This window comes from Pagrus pagrus (genome assembly GCF_965226575.1).
Source record: "Pagrus pagrus genome assembly, chromosome: 21".
NCBI lineage: Eukaryota > Metazoa > Chordata > Actinopteri > Spariformes > Sparidae > Pagrus > Pagrus pagrus.
Window position 1 is genome coordinate 8,837,035 of NC_140208.1, and position 22,705 is coordinate 8,859,739.

The window sequence follows — 22,705 nt, forward strand, 5'->3', positions numbered from 1 at the left end:
TCTTTTCGCTGCGATGCGTAGTTTTTAAGCCGAAGAATGTGGAGACAACATTTTCCAGGCAAGCAGCATGTTTCCTGTTTTCTTTTCTGGATGTCTAATAAAGTCTGGCATGTGGGAGGTGGGAGGGAGGTAGGTGGATGGGGAGAGGTGGTGGCGGTGGGGGGGGAGTGTGGATAAGAGGAGGGCAGAAGGAGAGTGTGTGTGTGTGTGTGTGTGTCTGTCTGTGTGTGTGGGTGTGTTGTGTAGTCGTCAAGGTAGGCGAGTAGTCCAGCAGTGTTGTCATTTTGAGGTCCGCCCGTCCTGCGCCGCTGCACTTGGCTCCCTGTTTTCTGCTTCCTCTGCGGTCTGGGGCTCTGAGCGCGCTCCGTAGCTCGGGGCAACACCGAAGAATAAAAGAGCGGGAAAAAGAGAGCGAGAGGGAGGGGAAGGGAAGGGAGGTCCGGCGTGGTTGTGCCATGGATGCTGTTGACACCCGCTTTTGTCCCGCGGTGGAGTGCAAGCCCGGCCCGCCCATGCACACAGAGGGTACCATTTAAAACAGGCGTGCGCTCATTTTCTTGGCAGGGGATGGATTGGTGTGGCGGGCAGCCGGGTGGTGACAGGGGTGGGGCAGTGCAGGACAAGTGGCCTTTGTGTGCTACTTTTTGGGAAGTGAAGGGAGGGAAGGGCAGGGTGGAGACTGCCAACAAAGGGTGCTTATACCCACCCCCCCTTCACCCACATCACCCCCTCTCTACAACTCATGCAGTGACCTCGTGCTGTCAAAGGCAGATGAAGGGTTTGTGTGTGTTTATGGCAGGTTTTGTGTGTGTGTGTGTGTGTGTGTGTGTGTGTAAGAGGGAGGAAAGTAGTAAATGAGTAATTCAGCCTCAGTAAAGCAGAAGTACAGACTCTGGCAGAGAGCCATATGAAAAGGGAGGAAACTCTAGCAAGGAAAACAAAGTGTTGTTTGACCCAACGGCACATCTGTGCATTATGCCAAGCTTCTCCGTTACTCCTCAGTCAAGCTGCTGGCGGGCGGCCAAGGTTGTGTGTGGGTTCCTATTCATTTGTTGCCACATCCATGCAAGTGCATTCCTGCTGTGTCCGTGTTTTCATGCCGATCTCACTTTGCCTTCGCAACTTGTGCCTCCACGAGAACACTTGCTGCAAATGATTGCACACAATTCACACGAGTGAGGTTTGAAAGCGTTCTGCTGAATATAAATGTAGCGTAGTATCTAAAGTGGGTGTAGTTAACTTACTTTTGCACACCTTATTTTCTTGAGCTACTTGTTTCAAATGCTTAAAAACTACTGCCACTGACAGGATGCTGGATGCCAGATCGTTGAACCAGAGAAAAGTCCCACATTTTACTCACTAATGTCGATTGATGGTGTTTTTTCCTTTCTTTATGGAATTATCTTTGGCCGGGCGCAGATGCCAAATTGCAGAGAGCACATTAGTCAGAAAACAGCCAAGTTTTATTTTGGCCTTTGGGTAAGTTACTTGAAGAATTATCATGAATTAGCTACAGCACAAAAAAATCCGCTGCCAGCGACATTTGCCATTTTAAACAGACAAAATCTGCTTTCAGTCATGATTTTTCATGCAAATCCTGCCACCAGAATGTTTTATAGACTCCTCTGTGCTAATGAAAAGGGATAACAGTTTGATTTGTTGGCAAATTATTATTTTTCCAACCCTGAGCTTGATCCAAAGTGGAACCAGCGATCGAAAAACAGACCCTACACATGTACCACAGTGGAACCAGTTATATTCTGGTTTTGTGCGCCCAATTTTGAACCATTATAATCAAAAATAACGTGGTTCGGAACCGAAGAAGTTGGTTGCAAAGTGTGTTGCCCTCCGTTGACGACACATCCCTGATTACAATGGTTGCGCTCAAAACTGTTGGAAACGGGAGCAACATGACATTCGTTTTCAAGATTTTTGAACGGCGCTGCTTCAAGGGCCAGAGCTAATTTGGTGGCAAACGGCCCACAACACACGCAGGCCACATATCAATATTCCAACCCCACTCTCCCCTCAGTGGGCATGTTCCTCCACCCGCACACAGCCTCCTCCTGTTTGACTGGCTGCCTGTGTTAACCAGGGGATGTGGGTCATGTTTCAGCACAGTGCTGCTCACAGTAAATGGCCGTAACTGCTGGCGGTCAGCAGCAGCAGCAGCAGCAGCAGCGGCAGCAGCCCCCACCCACCCTTGTTGTCAAGAAGGAGCCACCTGCAAACAGCAGCTTGTGGTTGCTAGGTAACCGATGGCAGCAGATGATGATAGCATGGTGGAGGGACTGGTCTACTCTCCCATTACCGTTAAAGTGACTTCTTTCTCCGGCTTTTCTCTTCTGTATTTCCTGACCACAACACGACTGCCGATTCCCTTCTCCCTTCTGGTCCCTCTTCCCCCTCACGGAGGCAACATAACACCAGCAGCAGAGGCCAGCAGTAGGAAGAAACTCCCAGCTCCCTTCCCCACATAATGGAAACTCTGGCCTCATCTCCCGGTGCGCCGCTCTGCTGCGTCCTGCTGCCAGACTCTGACTAAGTGTTGCTGGCTCAGGAACCGCAGCCTCCAGCCGGGGCCCAGTTCTGGTCCACAAGTATTTGTCTACAGGAATGATTAGAATTAAAATACCGACGAGTGAGAGAGAGAGAGAGCACAAAAAAAGTGTGATCTCATGAATGCTAGTAATCTACGACGAGTGGTTTTAAGCCTCTGCCTTTTCACCGGAGACCTAGATTTCCAAAATAATTTTCATTGTGACCCAGTTCTCATTTTTTGACGAGTGTTGTGCGTTCTAATTGAGGAGAATGCTCTGTCTTTACACGGCTGACATCACCACCTTTTTATGATTTCAGAGACGACAGAAGATCGCGCAAACACAATGAATAGCAGTAGTAGATACTTGAATAATTTCAAGGCCTTTTTTCATCATCTTGAAACACACAATCTAGAGAGGCTACCTTAGTTTACCACGTGCTGCATCCAAAGTATGATTCAAGGTCGTACCTTTTAATATTGTAACGGCTGAAGAGGCAGAGGAGTTTTTTTTCTTCTCACTGGAGATGAATAATGAGCAAAAGGTAAAGAGCCAGACTGATTTTAGGGTGTGTATCTGACAAGTGCTGAAACAGTTATTCAATTAATCAATCGGCGGATAAAATGATTCTCATGTCATTATAAAATCGAATGCTTCTGGATTATCGGACAGATTAGACATGCACTTTGAGCTCTGGCTTCCTCGTGACAGGGATTTGCTAGAGCGTTGACGTGTCACTTTGTTTTGACATTCATAATTAATCGCTAATAAAGAAAATCATTAGTCGCAGCCCTACATCCGACAGAGCGCGTCATTGCACGTGCATGTTTTGCTTTGGCAGGTAGACTCACGACAGCAGCCACCTCCCTGAGAGAAAATGTACTCGTCCCAAATCATTTCACAGACACATACACGCACTCACAGCCTGGCAACAGTTAAGCAAAATGGAGAGGAAGCGAGAACACAGAGGAAAGGAAATGAGGAGGATTAATTAATGGAGGAGCGAAATTAAGAGCCCTCCGCCTCCTGCGGTTCTGACTCCACAGCCCCCTGCCCCTCGATGTGCACGTTCGCTGACATATTACGGGCACGGGAGTATACGTCCTCCTCTAGTCTCTGCTAGACTCAGCTGCTGCCGTAGAGCCGGCGACAGCACAGGAACACCTTGGCGTATTTCTGCATTTCTGCTGCTGAACAGGCTGTTAGAGCAAATTTTTGAAACAAGAGCGCTGAGAGAGTGTTTGTCACAGCGGAGGTGAAAGTTTGTTTTTCCATGCAGCAGAAGACAGAATCTGTTTTTGATATTTGTGTGGGAAGACCTCTGAAAGGTTGTGACCATGCAAAGATTTAAATCCCAACTGAGATCAAAGATCAAAACATTTGAGGGTGGAAATTGAAGAGGACAGTAAACCAAATATTGAGGAATCTGCTGATTGCTTATGGCACAAAAGTGTTTAATCGGTAACGGCGATGGTAGATCACACAAAAGTAATTTGGTGATTTGCAGGCCAAAATAAATTCTGTCTGCAGAACGGCCCTTGTAAGATGATAACCTTGATCCGGGTGAGTTTGTTTGAGTGAAACACCTTCACATCCAGATCAAAACAGGGCTGAATTTGTAGAAAAATGTCTTTTATACTTCTAGGTTATATCTAGACCAGAAGTTTTCCCACCTTTTATTGCCAAGGCACAGCAAAGGGCAAGCCAAAATCTCAAAGCAAACCCATGTTCATATTTTTGCAGACTAGCCTCTGTACATGTTTATTTGTAACGACTAATTGCAAACAACAATATTACTCATGAAATATTTATTAACAATATAATTCAAGAATCAATATGACTTTTTTTTTAATTGCATAAAAGCAAAGCAAAATCCGACCAAAGGTCCAAAACTAAAATCTTTTATTTCTGTACAATTTGCCTTTGCCAAAAAGCACTGATATAATAAATGAAACACTCATTCATTACTTCTCGTATAGTTGTATATTGCAATAATAATAATAATGTATGGTTGCCTCACGGCGCACCAGTGTGACTCAGCACACCATTCGAGAACAACTGATCTAAACCTGCAGCAACTAATCAATGAATCTATTAAATTAACTTGATAATCGAGCAACTGAGCAAAAAAAGTCAAAATTCTCTGATTCCAACGTCTTTTTAAAAAAAATATTTTCTTGTTTTTTCCCTCCTGTATGACAGTAAACTTAATATTTTTGGGTTGTGGACCAAACAAGACATTCGAGGAAGTTATGATCAACATTTTTCACCAACTCAGTGATTATGAAGAAAGTAATTATTAGGTGCAGCCCTAGTCATATCTATTTCGCCAGCTTTTAAATGTGTATCTCAAAGTGTCATTAGGACCTAAATCACATTTACTTTCACTGTATATTAGTAAAGACACTTTTAGATGCACAAGCCACAGACATGCCGTCAAATATCACCATAGAGACAAAGGTGATGAGAGGGGTGTCATGAATGCATCAGAACCGGCTGTTGGTGGCGTTGTGCAGCTGACAGACCCAGTGGTTCAGGTTAAGACTGGTTTGATGTACATGCTGTCAGTTTACCACAGTGGGAGTGTTGCCTGTCACCTCCACGCTTCCCGCTGCCCGAATACATCATCTCCCCTCCATCTCCATCGAAATCAGCAGAGTGAGAATCAATCTGTCACATAGGAGGACGCACGCTCACAAAATACACACTCCGGCTCCTTGAAAGACAGAGCGAGCGGGAAGGGAAGGAAATGATGGAAAAAGGAGGAGGAGGAGTGATATTTGAGGTGAAAGGAGGAGCAGTGATTACAGAAAGACAGCTGAGGAATGATAGCAGAGGTGGGGAAGAAATAAGATAAAGAAAGGAGAAGCAGATACATGGTGAGCAAGCGGAGATACGGAGCTCGACACGGGCAGAGAGGAGGAGCTGTCAGAAGATGCTATCGTACAGGGAGAGATCTGGGAAAAGGCAGCACTGCAGACGACGTGGTGAAATGTAACAGCGAGAGGGAGATTGAAAGAGTAAGAGACTGAAAGGTCAGAGAGACAGAGAGAAACCCAGCAGATGATTCATTGGAGTTCATCCTGTCGAACTTCTGCCTGAGGGGTTCGGCGCTGACTGCCAGCCGCTCCTCTCCCCTACCGCCTCACCTGCACCTACACTGCTGTCTGTAATCTGTATAAGCCAGTAACTATGGCTTAAATGAAGCAGGGAGAAGGTTGCATGTGTTGTGGTACTTGTCCGTGAGTCAAGGACAGCCTTGCAATGCATGCCGCAGACGTGCAGTGCCATAATCGATATTTTTTACATCACCAATGAGTAGGTTGCGAGAGATGTTGTGTTTCGTAGTGCTGCAGTCAATCGCCCTACTGCCTGAGCTTTTTAGCCTCTTATTGCTTGTTATTTGTATTTCTGCAATGATGAGTCGATTCATTGATTCTTTGATCTGAGAATCCTTATTATTTTTCAAGCAAACGTGCTCAAAATAAGCAGTTTTGGGGTTTTGGAAGCAATTTAAGGACATCACTTAGGCCTCTGGGACAGCGTTATGAGCATTTTTTGCATTTTTTTGACATTTTATAGACTAATTTATTAATCACGAATATAATCTATAGTTTAATCGATAATAAAAATAATTTATAATTCATAATAATCACCTGCCCGGCACTATATGGCAGCTATAGTTAGCAGCTAGCCCGTGAAATAGGAAGATTTAGCACCTGAAGAGCGTAAGGGTTAGTGGAGGTGGTGGAGACCAAAATTGAGGTTGAAGGAATTGAATATTGGACTTGTATTAATCATATGGGCAGAAGCACAACTCCTAATTAATGCAAATGTTACTCTGTGGGACTATCTGTTCACACAGCAGTCATAACATCTTCTTCCTGACTGTGTATATGTCAGCTTGTTTAGATTTTTCCACTCTCCACTAGCTGCAAAAAAGAAATAGTGGAAAAAGCCCATGGCCATAAATTAGAGCCCAAGAGTTATCGTTTAGTTTTCTTTCGATTAATCAACTAATAATTTCAGTACTTGGATGCATGTGCACGAGTGCACTCCCTCAGACCATCACCGGTTTGCTGTAATGGACTCCATCGCCCAGCTGCCTGCATTAATATTCAAGGTGCTGTCAGTCGCAGATGTGGCACAGACAGCCAAGGCGCCACGGCTCACCTTTCCCACCGTCATGTCACCCGTCTAGAACGGCGAGTGCGATAAGTAGGCGTGGAAGCAGTGATGGTTTGTGGTGGTGGTGGGCTGTGGGTGAGGACGAGGGGGGGAGGAGGCTGTCTGTCTGTCAGGAGAGAAAATCCGCCCTTTGCACCGAGAGTGTGAGGAGGATACTGGCGTTCGCGACTCCAACTCTCGGCGCAGATGCCAGCGGCGCCAAAAATAAAGTGCATTAAAGCTGGCAGCAGACGCCTGTTAAGTGATCACCATGACAATAGGCGGATGGCATGGGGAGATGACACCTCCACGCCAATCCTCCCCCGACCGCGAGAGGCTGCGCTGCAGGACTGCTCAGCCGGGCTTTTTACGACGTCTCTCTCTCTCCCTGTCGTTTATGTGCTCTCGCCTTTCATCCTCCTCTTCTTCTCTGATATGTCTCCTGGGAGCTCTTTAAGCTAACAGCCAGTGTTTAGTCTGTTTTTATGCACGCTCATTTTACATTTTAATTTCACTATTCTCCCTCTCTCTCTCTCGCTGTTCTGCCTCCCTCCCCCTCCCACCTGTTTGTTTTCCCACCGTGCCTCTCAGCCCCGTTTGTGCAACGGCCACACACAACTTTCTCAATCTCCAATCTCCTAATCTCACCTTTATCTGCCCTAATCAGCCTCCTCTGCCGCAGTAATCCACCAGCGCACGTCTCTAATGAGCCCTCCTCCACCTCTGCTCGCCTCTTCCCTTCCTCCACCCTGCCGCTTATCTCGACCCTGGAGTCTGACGTCATCGTAATCTTCAGGATAACTTTTAAGTGCACACAGATGCACACTTGCGCAGAGTGAGGCCACGCTCTAGCATGCAAACTAGAGGAGATCAGCAAAACATGAGATAAGAAAGTGATGTCAGGGAAGATCCATAGGGGATCTCGCTGTTTGCCTCCTCTGGAGGGGTTTTTGCCTGTTTTGTCAGCTTGGTCACATCCATAGCTGCTAACTGATACTAAAGATCGTGACCTGTGCAGTGTTAGGGCGCTGGTACTCAGCTGGGACCAGTCGCCCTCCTTCATAGGTCCATCCATCCACTGGCTGGCTTCTCAGCCCCGTGCTGTATGAATATTGATGCTCCTCACTTGTTAACATTGCATGAAGCAGGACTCGTAATTGTCTGTCGTCTCAGCGCGACACGTCTTCTTCAGTGGGATGTGTGAGAAGGTCGGCCCACTGGGGAGCTCGGCTCCTCTCGCCTCTCTTCACTTCAAGTGAGAAAAGTGGCGAGGGGGGGGGGAAGGAGAGCAAGTGGAGCGCAGACAAAACCAGAATTGCGACACGCACTTTGTCAAGAGCACTGAAGTGCGGTTGTGAGTTGGCTGTGGGTTTGTTTCGGGCTTGTAGCGCTTTCTCTAATGCTCTCCATTTCAATGATACATGGCTCTTTTGAGGCAGGGCAGCAGTGAAACTCATTTTTGAAGGTGTAGCTCGCAGTTTTTTCCCTTTTTATTTTTTCCCTTCCTCTGTTCCACAGCTGCTGGTTCCACTCGCGCCGAGGCAAACGCAGGATCCTCTCCCTTGAACTGAGAAATGAGAACAACCAAAGTGTGCGCGTGTTAGCGTGCAGCTGTCATACATACACGTGAGGGAACATGATGATAGAGCGCGCGCGTGTGTGTGTATATGTGTGTTTGTGTGTGTGTGTGTGTGTGTGCACCTGCAGGCTTCCACTTCCATTCAGATATACTGTGTCAGGGTTTTTTGCATGTGATGGAAGTGTTTGGGAGCCGTGAGATGGAGAGGATTCCTGTAAGTGAGGCCGTGGTCTAATCCAGTCCTGAGTAGGCGCATTGATTTATTGAGCAACGCTTGGTAGTTCAGAGAAGCCCCGTTTCCTGCTATTTCCTAATCAGCGATTATCATGTGCACACATTAGCATACACACACACACACACGCGCAGAGGTTATTATCATCTTTTATTTTTCAAGTCAACAGTGAGGAATTGACTCCAGCTGGCAGGAGTGTCACTTGCTGATTATTCGTCTAATAATTTACAGTTAGGGTTTCTTCCAGTTACACTTGTTATTCAAGTTGTTTTATGATCATTTCTTTGGCAATTTATTTTTTTTGTGTGTGTGTGTAATATTTTTTTATGCTCTTTGGGATTAACTTTGACAACTTTTACATATCATGATGCAACAAGAAAAAAAAGCTTTAAGTCTTTCAGCCAAATTAAAAGAAAAGGCTACTTTATCAGTTAAAACCTGTGGTGTCTAGCCAGGCGGACTTTTTTAGGATAACCATCCATGAAACTCATATCAGCACCCAAAAACAGTAAAAAATTCTGTTTGATCAAAGTCAGTGGTATGTTTTTTAGATCAAACAACAGTTATCAGAGAGAGTATATTCTCCCCCAGCACCACAAATTAAAAATCAGAGGCAGAAATCTCAGAATCTCAGGAAATTAAATCGAAACTATCTGCATGGCTTAACACAAGTAGGGGTAAGAAAATATAGAAACCCTTCTGTAATTAGGCTGATCTGACCCACTGAGCTGAGCCACTATAAGTGGTAAGGGCCTTAGTGGCAAGCAATCATGAAAAATGTTTTCTTAAACCTAAAATAATCTTCCATCCCCTCTCCGTCTGTCTCCAGGTATTCGGCCCCAAATCATGAACGGGCCAATGCATCCGCGCCCCCTGGTGGCGCTGCTGGACGGGCGCGACTGCACCGTGGAGATGCCCATCCTGAAAGACTTGGCTACCGTCGCCTTCTGTGATGCTCAATCCACACAGGAGATACATGAGAAGGTAAGACACAGACACACACACGCTTCACTTCACTTCCCCACTGCAGCAAAAAAGTTGATGGAGAGATGGAGCCTGTCACTCACTCACGCCTGCCTCTTTCTTTTCCTATCACAGCGCTGATATGTGAAGCACGTTATATTGGCTCCATACGCGCTTGCCAGTTAAAATATAGTGGCTTCATTATGATTTAATGTCGCTTTGTAGCACAGAGTGCAATGCCTATATCAGTGCCATTGTTGTAATAGAGAGTCTTGTATGGCGGGGATGCAGTGTAATTACATTGGCTTGTAGAGGCTCTTTATTGCTTTTTATACAGCACCGGGGCTGCAAAACAATATATGGCCACGGAGATGGGTATCACCGAAGTGCTATCTCTCCATCTGCAGACGCAGTGAGAGGCGCTACATCTCTCCTCTGTTTTTATGAAAATGGGACATATTAAAAATGAAGCATTTGCATAGAGATCAATTCAATCAAAGACCTTGGGCGGCGAGGAGAAGGGGGTGGCGGGTGGCTTTTCGTTTGTTTTAAGGCTGCCTTATCAGGAAAAACATGATTGTAATGTTCACCTCGCCAGCATATTCAGCAGTTCCCAGTAATAACTTGCAGTCTAGATACCCAGAGGGGCGGTGTAGATTGAAAATGTCCAATCTCTTCTTTTCTGCGGCATGGATGCGGAGATGCAGCGCTGATAACTCAGTTTCAGTATGATGTTGTCAGGCTAGACACCAGCTGCTGCACTCTCCTCCATCCACACCAGAAAATACAGAAACTCATGGGAAAGGCCTGTCAGGGGTGGAGTATGAAAGTGGCCCGAGGTTATGTCAGGTCTCCTACTGAGTAATCCTTTATTTCTCGGGTGATGGGGGCATGATGAAACACACGGGTAAAGACTGATCAAGATCGAGTTACAGTACCACTTCAGCGAGACCGAATCCTGCACGCAGCACCTGCGCTCCAACATCATCATCCAAGGTCGATGATCCCCCGTCTTTCTCATAGTCACATGTGGCTTTTAAAAGTTGGATGATAGCCCATATGGCAGGGAGTCAACACGGGCCCTATCACATTGTACACTGCCTGACTGTGCATCCGATTGTGGCATTAAGATTAGGGCTGCAAGTGATGTTTACATGAGCAAGCAATCTGTTGATATTTTGTTTCGGCGATAAAATGTCAAAGAATCCTATAAATTGCTTGTTTTGTCCAAACAACAACAGAAAAGCTAAAATTTAGCAGCAGATTCTCACGTTCCCTCAGAATCGTTGAGTGATTTTCTGTTGATGAGCTCGCTGCTAATTCAGCTAATTGTGTCAGGGAATCGTTCAGCATTTGGAAAATATGTTTATTCTTTCTCACGGCTCTAATGTCAGGAGAGAGAATTGCAACCACTTTCATGTCTGTACGGTAAATTAAGGTTGAGCGAGCAGCTGAAAGAAGGATCTGGTACAGATGATGTACTTTTCAAGAGTAGGAGAGACCAGGGGCACTTTTTAGTTTTGATGTCATTACTCAAAAACCTCTGTTAAAACCACAATATATGTTTTTTCACTTCAGTGTTTGTGCACTTTAATTAAACAAGATGTAACGTGTTTAATTAGTGGTTGAAGTTTTGTTACTTTTGGAAAGGCAAGCCGTTTTTTTTCCAAATCTGTATTCTCAGCTCGCAAACCGTCTGCTAGCACCAGCCTCATGTTTACTGTACAGACACGAGAGTGGTTTCTTTCTTGTCTTGTCTTATCTTGTCAAGAAAGTGAACAAGTATATTTCACAAAATGGCAAACAGTTCTTTCAAGTCCATATTTTCTAGAGGATACAGCTGTTTTTATTATTTAAGCTTTACTCTGCTATGTTAGCCTCATTCACGCAATGAAAATGCTTCTCCTCTTTACTCACATCTCTGCTTCACTGCTGAAGTGGATTTAAAAGCTGCGATCGATAAAGTATCATAGCTTTCTCTTTATAACATACTCCACATTACTGTGTGGTGTTGCTCTGTGGTGTTTAAAGCTTTTTTTCTGTGTTGTTTAAAGCTGTTATCATGGCTTTTCAGAAGTGCTAAATGCTAAAAAATAAATGTTTTGAACCGCATCTTCTCTGCCAGGTGGAGAGAGTCTGTCCTCGGTGTTACAACTACCTCTCATCACTGCTCGCTATGACCTCATAGTCATAAAATCCCTCCGCCAATGAGCCGCAGAGTCAAACTGTGTGAAAATGTATCACCGAATCGAAAGTCCTTTTCAGCGGTACGCTCTTTCTCTCACGCTCACGCAGGCCAAAAAAGTGACGTGTTGAAAAAAAACCCGGGCATCATCAGAAACGATAGACGTTAAAAGCAAAAAGGCTTTGGTTACAGTGAGGAGGAGGATATAGATTGGTTCAGAGTTTCCATTTAACTACAATCAGGGTAGATTTCCACTCAAAGAAGACTCATCCAACTCCAAAACAGCACCAGACCTTTAGGCCCAGAGAACAGGAGCGTGTGCCTTTTTAACCTTGAACACGTATCTGGAAGGCCTGTCCGGGACACGGCTCTAATAAAGGCAGTATGGAAATTTAGAGCTAATCTGCTAATCACAGGAGAGCTAATGCAGTTTGGCTGGAGAGCTATTATTTAGGTGCTGACAGGGGCTGTGGCTCGTACTGAGGGGGAATAGTTTAGATCCACATCAGACTGAGTCACAGGCCAGGTCACCTTGTCCATGTCAAGTAGCTGGGGCTGTTTTACATCCTGAGGTGACTGAATGCAGACTTTTTATTTCATTTTTTACACCAAGGTGTTTGTGATGCTATTTCTCCTCCGGATTACGTGATTTAGGGATGAATGAGGCAGAGCACTCCAGGTTCATTTCTGCCCAAACAGATCGGATTATACGAGTCCACTGAAAACAGATTCTCATGCTGTTTCTCGTTTCGGGTTGCTGGCGTTATTGGGGAGTATTGAGATCACACATTTGGCTCGGAGAAACACTTTCTGTTCTCGCTTTGCCAACGTGTAACCACAATCCATCTCGAGCTAACTCCAGTCAAGTCGAATTTATTTATACAGCCCATAATTGCAAGTTTGTCTCAGAGGGTTTGCAATCTGCAAAATATATCACATTCTTACTCTCTTAGACCCTCTCGTTGATTAAGGAAAACGTAAGCAATAATAATGTAGAAGAATGGAAACACAGTAGGTTAAAATCTGCAAAGGACCAATGCTAGGGTGCTTTAATGTGAATCTGTTTGTTGGATACGTGTGTCTTGATAGCTGTGTGACACTCGAGAAGTATTCTTTATTTCCTTGACCTACCACATGCCATCATATCTTAAGGTTTATCCTCCGATCAGCAGCTGCCCTGACCTCTCTGTTCGGTCAATTGCCCAGATCCTTTGTCCACAAACAATCCTCAGGGTCTTAGTGCGATTGTGATGACCCTGCAGAAGCGCAGCTCCCCTGACACAATATAATGACTTGTTCCACTTCAGCACAGGTCTGTAAAAGGAGGTCTGTGTCGATGGTCCCGCTGACCATGTGATGTCTGTAGTTCCCCTCGCTGTGAAATCTTAAATGTTTCCTTAAGTGTCATGGCAGACATATTTTTCACGGCTCCCCAGGAAGGAATGTGATCTTGTGATTGTCATGAGTTCGCATGAACTCAGACGGACTAATAGCCATGTTGCATGAATGAACGGGCCGAAAGATCAACAAAAGAAAAGCAGATTAATGAATGGAGAGGAAAAAAAACGTGTTTCATTCAGTCATCGCACTTAATGCTGTTGCTGTGTGTGTCTGCAGGTGCTCAATGAGGCAGTGGGTGCCATGATGTACCACACCATCACCCTGACCAGAGAGGACCTGGAAAAGTTCAAAGCTCTACGCATCATCATCCGCATCGGCAGCGGCTACGACAACATCGACATCAAGGCTGCTGGAGAGCTGGGTACGAACTGTCAAAACAATCATATCCAGTAACGCGTAGTGCAGAAGAAAGGTTCCTTTTCTATCACGGAGTAAACTGACGACCTCTGATTGAGTGACACACTTTATGGATATTTAATATTACATGTATTGATTTTGATTTATTCAGCCGATGTGCACATTTTTTGGGAATGATCCCTCAAATGTGGTTATCAAACACTTGAGACAAAGATTTGTGATGGCGTCAGGATATTTTACACTAAAACAATAAACGTTATTGTCTAAAATGACGTCATTGCACTAAAACGGCAAACTTTACTGGGAATTTAGTAATTATAAATCATCCCCAGCATCTTTTCCGGCTTTACATCTCTCTTTGAACTGGTTATTTCTCTGTTTCTGTTAGAGACAAGTTTTCCTGGTAATTTTCAGGAACTATTTATAAATTTTTCTATCTGTATTGATTATTTTTTGACATTTTTAATAATCATACATATTTAAGAGGTTTCTTTTTGGACAAATTCGGTGTTTTCGTCTCCCCAGCGCTCTGTTAGCTCTTTGGTTGTTTCATCTGCGTTCTTTTCTAGTGTAGGACGAGGCTGTTTAGCAGAGGTTGAAGGCTCTGTTGGTAAAGTTTGTGTTCGGGTCTTCACTGTGTCCCATCCTGAGAGATTTCTTTTTTAAAGGGCAACTCCACCAATTTTACACACAGGTGTGTTTACAGGTCTTGGGGAGCATTACTGCAAACACGGGAAAAAGGTAGTATAAAGCCTTCTGTGGCTCCAGAGGAAGCTGCATTTAATCTGAAAAATTGCCCGCAACGATGTTACTCAGTGGCTGAGTTGCACTGTGGGTAATGTAGTTGCCAGGTTTTGAAAAGCACTTGGTGTATGGTATTGCGTTTAGTGTTGTATTTGCATTTTTCTCATCTGTTCTGCTGCGTGTGTGTATCTGTTGTTTGAGCATTTCAGACATTTTTGTTTTTTCATGTCTGAGGAAGATCTTAGACCTGCGTTGCTTTGAAGTTTAACTTATCCTGTGCTGTATTGATTTTATCACGGGGAGTAGTGTAGATCCGGGTCTATTTATTACTTGTTTGATCGTTTGTTTGTTCATTAAAAACATATGATGCCTCTTGTGCACATCATCAGATTTAGGTGAGCGTTGAGGCTTTGATTCATGACGCCGCTGCGTAGTTGCATGTGGAAAAATGCGGTGATCGCCCAAAAGGAAGCGCTGTTTTTAGAGGTCACAAACACGATCACACAGCTGATAGTGAATCTGCCTAAAGGGGACAGTCTCCTTGTTTTTTATTACTATATGGATTTTCAGAACCATATCAAAGACTGAATTAAAAGAGTCGGATGAATGCTGGACATCCCACTGTGAGCCAGAATGTTCAAAGAGACAGAAAGGGAAAGAGAGAGGAGAGTTCAGCCTTCTCTCTGAACCACCACCCAGGCTTATATCAGCAGGCTGGTGGCTCAAACAGCCCTTACAGTTGACAAAGCTGCCATTTCCCTGCCAATGTGAGATACTGTGTCTAACTGCCACCCACTCACCGAGGGCGCTCTGCCTCTCTGCAACGCAGGAGTCAAAAGCTATCGTGCCTGGAGAAGGCGGCGCTGATATGACGGCTGCTCTCGGGGAGAAGAAAAGGGGCCATTGATTGAGCGGGCTCTGGCTATTTTTTGCTGTCCAGAGACGACTGTGCTGTTACTCCGAGATACAGAGTGGGATGAGGACATTAGAGGAGAACGGGGGCAGGCAGGAGTGCTTAAGTGTTGATAATGGAAATCTTTGTGTTGTCGGAGGATAGGCAAGGTAATACCACAAGGTCAGAGGTTTAAATTCCCTGAAGGCAGCGAAATTATTCAGCTGGAGGACATATTGAGAGAAGGTGTCTAAAACTTGCTTTGTGGTGCGCATTACTTGAGATAGAAAAGGGCTCTGCAGCCATTCAGATTACCTTCTCGACTTTTAGTGGGATCATATTATGAGGATGTGATCTGTGTGTAGTGATTCTAGGCAAACTGTAATTAAAAATAACCAAAATGAGTTATTAAAGTTAATCGTTTTATGTGTTGCAGCCTTGTTTCTTTAGAGGTCATTGAATTGAACATCGGTTTGAACATTTTACAGTACTAGCTCATCTGGTGATACATGCTGGTTGTAGAGCCGGACAATAAAACCACATTTATCATATTACCACCTTTTAAATCTCTAGACAGATATCTGCATATCAATGCCAAATCTGTAGGAAAGAGACAGGATTTCAGTGTCATTCTGGTTTCTGAAGTAGACAGACATGTTTTTTTTTTAAAGCTATTTTTAAATTCATCTCTCAACTTCAACTGTATTGAGTTGCGCACAGTAGAGAAAGTCTAAGCCTGAATATCTGTTATCAATCATCTGGATATCTGCTGGCTACAACTGAAGCCCCGAAAAACACATAACCATTGGTCTGGAGATTGTCACCGTTTTAACTGGCCTGAATTTACTTGTATCTTAATTCTCTGGATGATTTGAATTCAACGAAGTAACCATGAGCTCAGTCAGTCTGTCAGCCATTATATTAAAAGTGGAAACAGACAATTTTTCAGGGACCAGAATACTTCTCAACCCCTGCTCCCCTTGACTTTCCAGGTGGTGATACTGTGCCACCGCTTTCACAAACTGAACTATCTGTTTGTGTCTCTTGTTCCTGACTTTCTGGCTGCAAGCATTAGCTGGTGGTAGCATTAGCAACGTGGCTACCGCTAGCAGCCTGGCTACTTTTCTCTGAGAAAACTCCAGCCTGATGCCAGACTGAATAGTATAGTGAAAATAAGGCTTTTGGGGACCGGTCTGTTCATCTCTACAATCATTACACTGTGCAATCAGTATTTATTTCAGAATGTGCACTTAAAGCAAAAAAGTCGCCTTTAGCTGGTCATGCTGTGATTAAACAGGACTAAACACGACAACTCATGATGGAATACTGCTGTAATTATAATTATGATATTGATTTCAGGCTTATTTTTTAGCCCTGAGCTAGATTAATTAACTGTTCCACCTTGTGTGTGTGTTTGTGTGTGTGTGTGTGTGTGTGTGTGTGTGTGTTCTTTCTTCAGGCATCGCTGTGTGTAACATTCCCTCGGCAGCTGTGGAGGAGACGGCGGACTCCACCCTGTGCCACATCCTCAACCTTTACCGGCGAAACACCTGGCTCTACCAGGCTCTCCGGGAGGGCACGCGGGTCCAGAGCGTAGAGCAGATCCGCGAGGTGGCGTCCGGCGCCGCCCGCATCCGCGGCGAGACCCTGGGCCTCATCGGCTTCGGTTAGAATCACTCATTTTCTTATTCGCTCCGCTTTGTTTCTAGTTTCTTCCTCCGACTTTCCATCTCTTACCTTCCCTCTCGTTTCTGCCGAGTTTTTTTTTTCCACTCCCTTTCTGTGCCCTCCCTTCTGTGTTTTCATATCCTCTTGCCGCTCAGTGTGCCTTCTGTTTTCCTGTCCTGATAAGGTTATTTTCTCCCTCCGCCCGTCCCACAGATTATCTCAAGGTTGTCTGTTTCGCCTCCCTCCGGGCTGCCTTCCTTTTCTCTGCCACACTGTTCTCTCATCCCAGCGCTCTAATGCTCACCATTATATCTCCATTATTCTCCCTTCTTCTGTTTTTCCACTATTCCTCTCTGTCCCCGTCGTCCCTCGACACCTTGTCCTGCCATAATCAGGCCCCTCACGGTGGACTGGATTGTGCCTGTGTGTGTTTGTCGGTGTGTTTCTCCTCCCTGCACCTGTTTAATGTGCGATTGTGCGTCATTCTGCCCTGTCTCTGCATCAGTGGGCTGACAGAAGCTCTGTCTTCTCACAAGCCTTTCCAGAGTGCCACCTTATCTCTGCGTCCACACACACACACACAAGCACACAACCTCCGCCCCCCTACAGGTCCCAGACAGCCTCCTAGACTCAACGTGCCCAAACAGCAGGTCCTGGCAGGGAAAATGCCACCCCCCCCCCACTCCCCGTTCTCCCAATCCTCCCACCTTCAGCATCCTCTCTCGGTCTTTCTGGCTCAAGCCATCTCCAAAAACAATGTCCATTGTCAGCGGGAGGTTGGGGAGAGCGAAGGCCCTCCTGGTGTTTGTTTGCAGGACTCTGCACACACAGATACAGCCAGCTGCACAACTCTGCAGGCTGCAAGCACACAGGATGGAGAAAACCTCTGGCTCTGTGGTGGCAATAGACTCGGGAGCACTTTAAGTACCAGCCGTGCCAACCTTTTAGGCCTTTACACTCCTAAAATCAGCACTGGGCTTCTTAAGAACTCATTTGTAATTGTATTGATTTGGCTTCACTCCCTGAATTAGTTTTACACCCACCAGATATGGCTAAGATTATCTGCTGGCTTCCGAAATAAGGATAAGTTGAATTTGTTTTCCGGCACATTTCTGTGTAAATGATCACAGCATGATACTTTTATCTGGAGAAAGGCCACCTTTCATGCTCTCTTATTTTGTCAGCTCAAAGGAGGACACTCAAATGTAACCTGATACTTACTTAGACTCACTGTATTGTCTATATTTGACATTGTTGTTCATTAATATAATCCTTAACTCTAACCCATGGCCGATACCAATAAGATAACAGATAATTTCACACTTTTATATCTTAAAAAGAAGGTCATAACCTGGAGTTATGCACACTAACTTTACAGGTGCATACTGGGCCGATACTAATGTTTTCACCAATCACCAATTCTGTTCAGGAGAAAGCCACAGCAGCAGCACAAGATCTCCACCAATGTTTTTTTTTTTGACTGCCAGCTACACACTCTCTCTTCATGTTGGCCTTGACCAAACACCGCCAACGGCTCGGTTGAGTTGATTTCACAAATCTTTGTGTTGTGGCCTCCCATTTTAAGAGTCGTCCTTGTCCTTCGACTGTGGATAAATGAGCAACACAAAGCAAAAGTCTGCCGTCGAGAGTAAATAGTGGAAATGTTCAGGTCAGACTGAGTATATTCTCTCTTTTTTAGTGGCATTGATCGGTGTTTGAGGGAAGGGGGGACGTTTTAGAAATACTTTGACTTTTAAATAAATCGGCAACTTTTTTGAGAGTGGTTCAGTCGGTTTGAATAATGAAAAAAGTTCAAATTCTCAGATTTCTGCCTCTTAAATGTGGATATTTTTTGGTTTCTTTACTCCTCGTTGACAGTTAACTGAATATCTTTGAATTGTGGACAAAACAAGAAACACTGAGCAACATTTTTAACCATTTTCTTACATTTTTTAACTAACTAACTAATTTTAACGATCGCGAAAATAGTCAACAATGACAATAAAAGTTAGTTGCAGCCCTAGATAGGAGACTAACTGTTGCTGATTCTTGGGGTGTCGTCATATTAAAGGAAAAATCCACACAAAAACGCAAATAGTTTCACATGCAGCTACAGTAGGGCAGAATCAGACTTTATTGTAAATCCCTTCAAATCAACGAGGCACCATTTTGCACCAATTTTCCAACAGTCACACAGGCACAAAATCCTTATTGAAGAAGCCGAGGTTGCCAATTTCGACACCCCCGCAGCATCCTCGGTAAATCTGCTCGACCGGACTGGAAAAAACTAATTCCCCGGCTGAATGCAACAGGTTCATGCTTGTGTGCTCTGAACGTTGTCGAAAGGAATTCTGGTCCGCAGGTCAAGTTGAGGAAAAGCTGATACACAAAAAAAAAAAAAAGCAGCATGAAGACAAAATGGTCTGAGTGATTGCTTAAGCCTTGCAGGCTGTTGTTAGCGAGTCTTTATGCTGCCGTCTTATTGGCTGAGAGTGCAAGAGATTTAAAAAAAAATAGAGAGGGAAAGATTCTCCAGGATGATGCGGCCTAAGAGCGGGACATTATGCTCCATCACAAAGAGAGGATCTTGAGAGTGTAAAGGACCTTATCGATCGTTTTCCACGAGCAACAACATCCAACTCTCCATCACTCAGCCGAGCAGGAGCAGGCGTCCACTCTCAGCCTACACAACAAATGGCTGTGAGAGACGGAGGGGAGAGGCTGATGTACTACGGATTCACTCTGATTCACCGTCTCGCAGCCTCGACCAGAAACCAGAGAAATTTATGCCTCCCGTCGCTCATTAATCAATTTATCTGGAACATCGACACATCTCTTCTTTATCTCCTCTGGATTACTTCCTTAATATGACATCATTTGTTAAAACAGGATGTCGGAGCAGAGCGATCGTTCGAGTGCAAACCAATGGGATATTAGAGGAAGGCTGCTTGATTTGATGGAAATCACTTAAAAACATGATAGCTTTATTAGTTGGGTTTTATGTTCACACCCTCCAGACAAGATCACCAATAAAGACTCACTTAAACTGCCTCAATTATAGTTATTATTTATACCTCGCTCTGTCGCCATCATTGTGTATTCAACAGGAAGGATGTTAACTGCATTTAGTGGTGCTCATTACAGTGCTGACTGCCCTATACTTCCTGTCATTATAGTAAAAAAAAATATATATATACTGAAGATCATTATGCTTTTTGTCTCATTTTCAGTCACTCTAATAGATCAGTGATCAGAATCAGAACTACTTTATTGATCCCAGGGGGGGAAATTACGTACGTTACAGTTTCTCCATCTAGAATAGAAAATATCGCTCTGTAGATATAAATAATTTGTTTGTTTTTTGTCCTCACACTACAGATTGAACACTTAAAAAAAGGTTATATTTCAGGCTCTGCTGATATCGATTTGTTTTTAAACTGTCCTCTATGAGGCCAACAGTTTTATAGGAGTGAAGAGCTGCTTTTCAAAACCTGCCGCCTACATTACCCACAATGCAACGTAGCCCCTGAGTGACGCCACTGACGCCAATTTATCAGATTACATGCAGCTTCCTCTGGAGCTACTTGTTTTACATGGTACTCTTCAAGACCTGTAAGCACACTTTAATGTGTAAAATTGGTGGAGCTACCCTTTAGGTCTGACATATTTAAATCTCTCTGGTCATAATTAATCCCCTCTAAGCACATTTTGAATTGAATTAACGATGAAGCCATTCCGGAAAAAGATAGCTGATGGTTGATTAACGAGATGATCACCTGTCAGTGGTTTTAATGTGGTGGCCGACGGTGTAAATGCCTCTCCTCATTCAATAAACATAATTCTCTTCGCTGTCTGTGTGTCCTCAGGTCGTTCGGGCCAGGCGGTGGCGGTACGGGCCAAGGTTTTCGGCTTCAACGTCATCTTCTACGACCCCTACCTGCAGGACGGCCTGGAGCGCTCGCTGGGCGTGCAGCGCGTCTACACCCTGCAGGACCTGCTCTACCAGAGCGACTGCGTCTCCCTGCACTGCAACCTGAACGAACACAACCACCACCTCATCAACGACTTCACCATCAAACAGGTAGGCGTGGGCGCGCGCACACACACACACACACACACGCAGACGTGTCGTCAAGACCGAGCCGAACATCCCGTTGAGCAGTTGTGACCTGACCTGGGTTTAATGCGGTGATATCTAGCAGGTAGACAAGCAGAGCTGCCGGTGTATTATTACTCTGTCAGCCTGGAGGCTGTCCTAAAGAGCATTACGGTCGGTAGAAAGAGAGAGAGAGAAAAACAGAAGCGAGGAAACGGCAGCAGCCTTCTGCCTGCACATTGCCTGCTCTTTATCTTAAGCTCCACCAAAGCTGGACACAAATTCATTCCTTTGCTCTGTCAAATGCAATTAGCGGCAGCCCACGGCTACAGCAAATATATCGACTAGGCTGCGCAGCGGGGGGCTGAGAGCACTGCGAGGGGAAAGTGCTGTTCTCTGAGTCAATAACCGCACTCCGAGGCGCCTCCTGGGGTGACACCTGCAGGGGAGCCGGCGAACTGCACAGGCCGAAGAAGCATCCCCTCTTCCGTCGATATCGCCCCACGCTGCCACTCGCTGTTCTCCGCCTTTGTCTTGCCTCTCGTGCGCCCTTCTTCTAGTTACAGTGCGCGAGGAGAAGTGGGTGTAGGGTAATAGCCTAACCTAGTTAACTCTGTGTCTTTTCCAAAGCTTAAGATTCTCAGCTGCCTCTTAAGTGCTGCAATGAAAGAGCACTTTCCTCTCTTTCCTCACCAAAAATCTTGGCAGTCGCTCTCAGCTCTTAAAGTGGAAACGTGTGTGTGTTTGTGTGTTTCTGTGTGTGTCAAAACCACCAAGGCCTAATAAAAGACTGCCTGCCAGCGTAAAGGCTTTTCATGCCCCTGGATTTCAGCTTTTGTCAAGATTAAGGGATTACTTTCTTCTGAGCATATTCATTTGATTTTTTTTTTCTTCCTCCCTCTTACACTTTTTGTTGTGCCTTTTTCTCCCCCCCCCCCCAGCACGGGGTGGTGGCGCTGCCTCATCTTTCAGCTCATCCTTCATCCTTCACTTCATCTCTTGGTTTTAGGATAAAGACTGTTCTCTATCCCACATCTGACAGTATTTTTTCCCAGGTGCTGTCTGTTTTCTAAATCTTTCAGGTGTCAGACAGAACAAAAGGTGTCACCCGATTTTTTTTTTTCTCTTCTCAATTTCTGTCTCGTGTAATATCTTTTAAGACGCTCAGATGCAGACATCCAATCCAGATTGATGTTCCACTTAAGATCAAACAGATTAATTTGACTGCCAGGCTGACAGACACACAAAAACCCACTCACATCTGCTCATTTGTCTGTAAACTACTGGCTGTATCTCTGTTGTTCTGTGTTGATTTGTTTGGATTTATGTGTCTCGTGCATCACAGATGCGTCAGGGTGCGTTTCTGGTCAACACCGCGCGGGGAGGCCTGGTGGATGAGAAGGCCCTGGCCCAGGCGCTGAAGGAGGGAAGGATACGTGGAGCCGCCCTGGACGTTCACGAGACGGAGCCCTTCACGTAAGAGCACACGCATTTAAAAAAACACCCTCTCATAGACTGACAGATGCACAGACAAGGAAATAGATGGGTGTGCATGAAGGGAAAGAAAGCAACAAATTACACACAGACTGAGAGACAGAGGACCTTAAACAGCTGAAGGGGGAGACAGGCGGAAACGATGGCAGACATGACGAGTTAAAGACACCTTATACTCTTCTAAAAGGCTCCATCAGGGCCCTGCAGGTAATGGAATTCAGGAGATGGAGCGATCACTTTATTCCCATCAGAGGAAACTAAATACAGTTAAAGGTGCAGGTGGATGGCTGAGTGTAGAGAGGTGTAACAAAGAGCGTATCCTCTCCTTCGTAGGCTTCTGACTTCAAAGACGGACCAAGACGGTCCATATTATTAAACGGGGCTCGT

At 45.0% G+C, this 22,705-nt stretch overlaps 1 protein-coding gene across 3 annotated transcripts in view; it reads left to right on the plus strand.

Annotated features, from left to right (window-relative positions):
• The window catches only part of ctbp2l (C-terminal binding protein 2, like), a 106,608-nt gene that overhangs the window by 76,393 nt on the left and 7,510 nt on the right, over nt 1-22,705 (plus strand). For 2 of the 3 annotated variants that reach the window (XM_084343046.1, XM_084343047.1), the window contains exons 3-7: nt 9,348-9,502; nt 13,284-13,428; nt 16,520-16,726; nt 20,595-20,809; nt 22,170-22,300. In XM_084343046.1, the coding sequence (XP_084199172.1) occupies nt 9,348-9,502; nt 13,284-13,428; nt 16,520-16,726; nt 20,595-20,809; nt 22,170-22,300 (853 nt within the window). Of the gene's footprint in view, nt 59-9,347; nt 9,503-13,283; nt 13,429-16,519; nt 16,727-20,594; nt 20,810-22,169; nt 22,301-22,705 lie in introns of all 3 variants that reach the window. The other variant, XM_084343048.1, reaches the window with a different exon arrangement.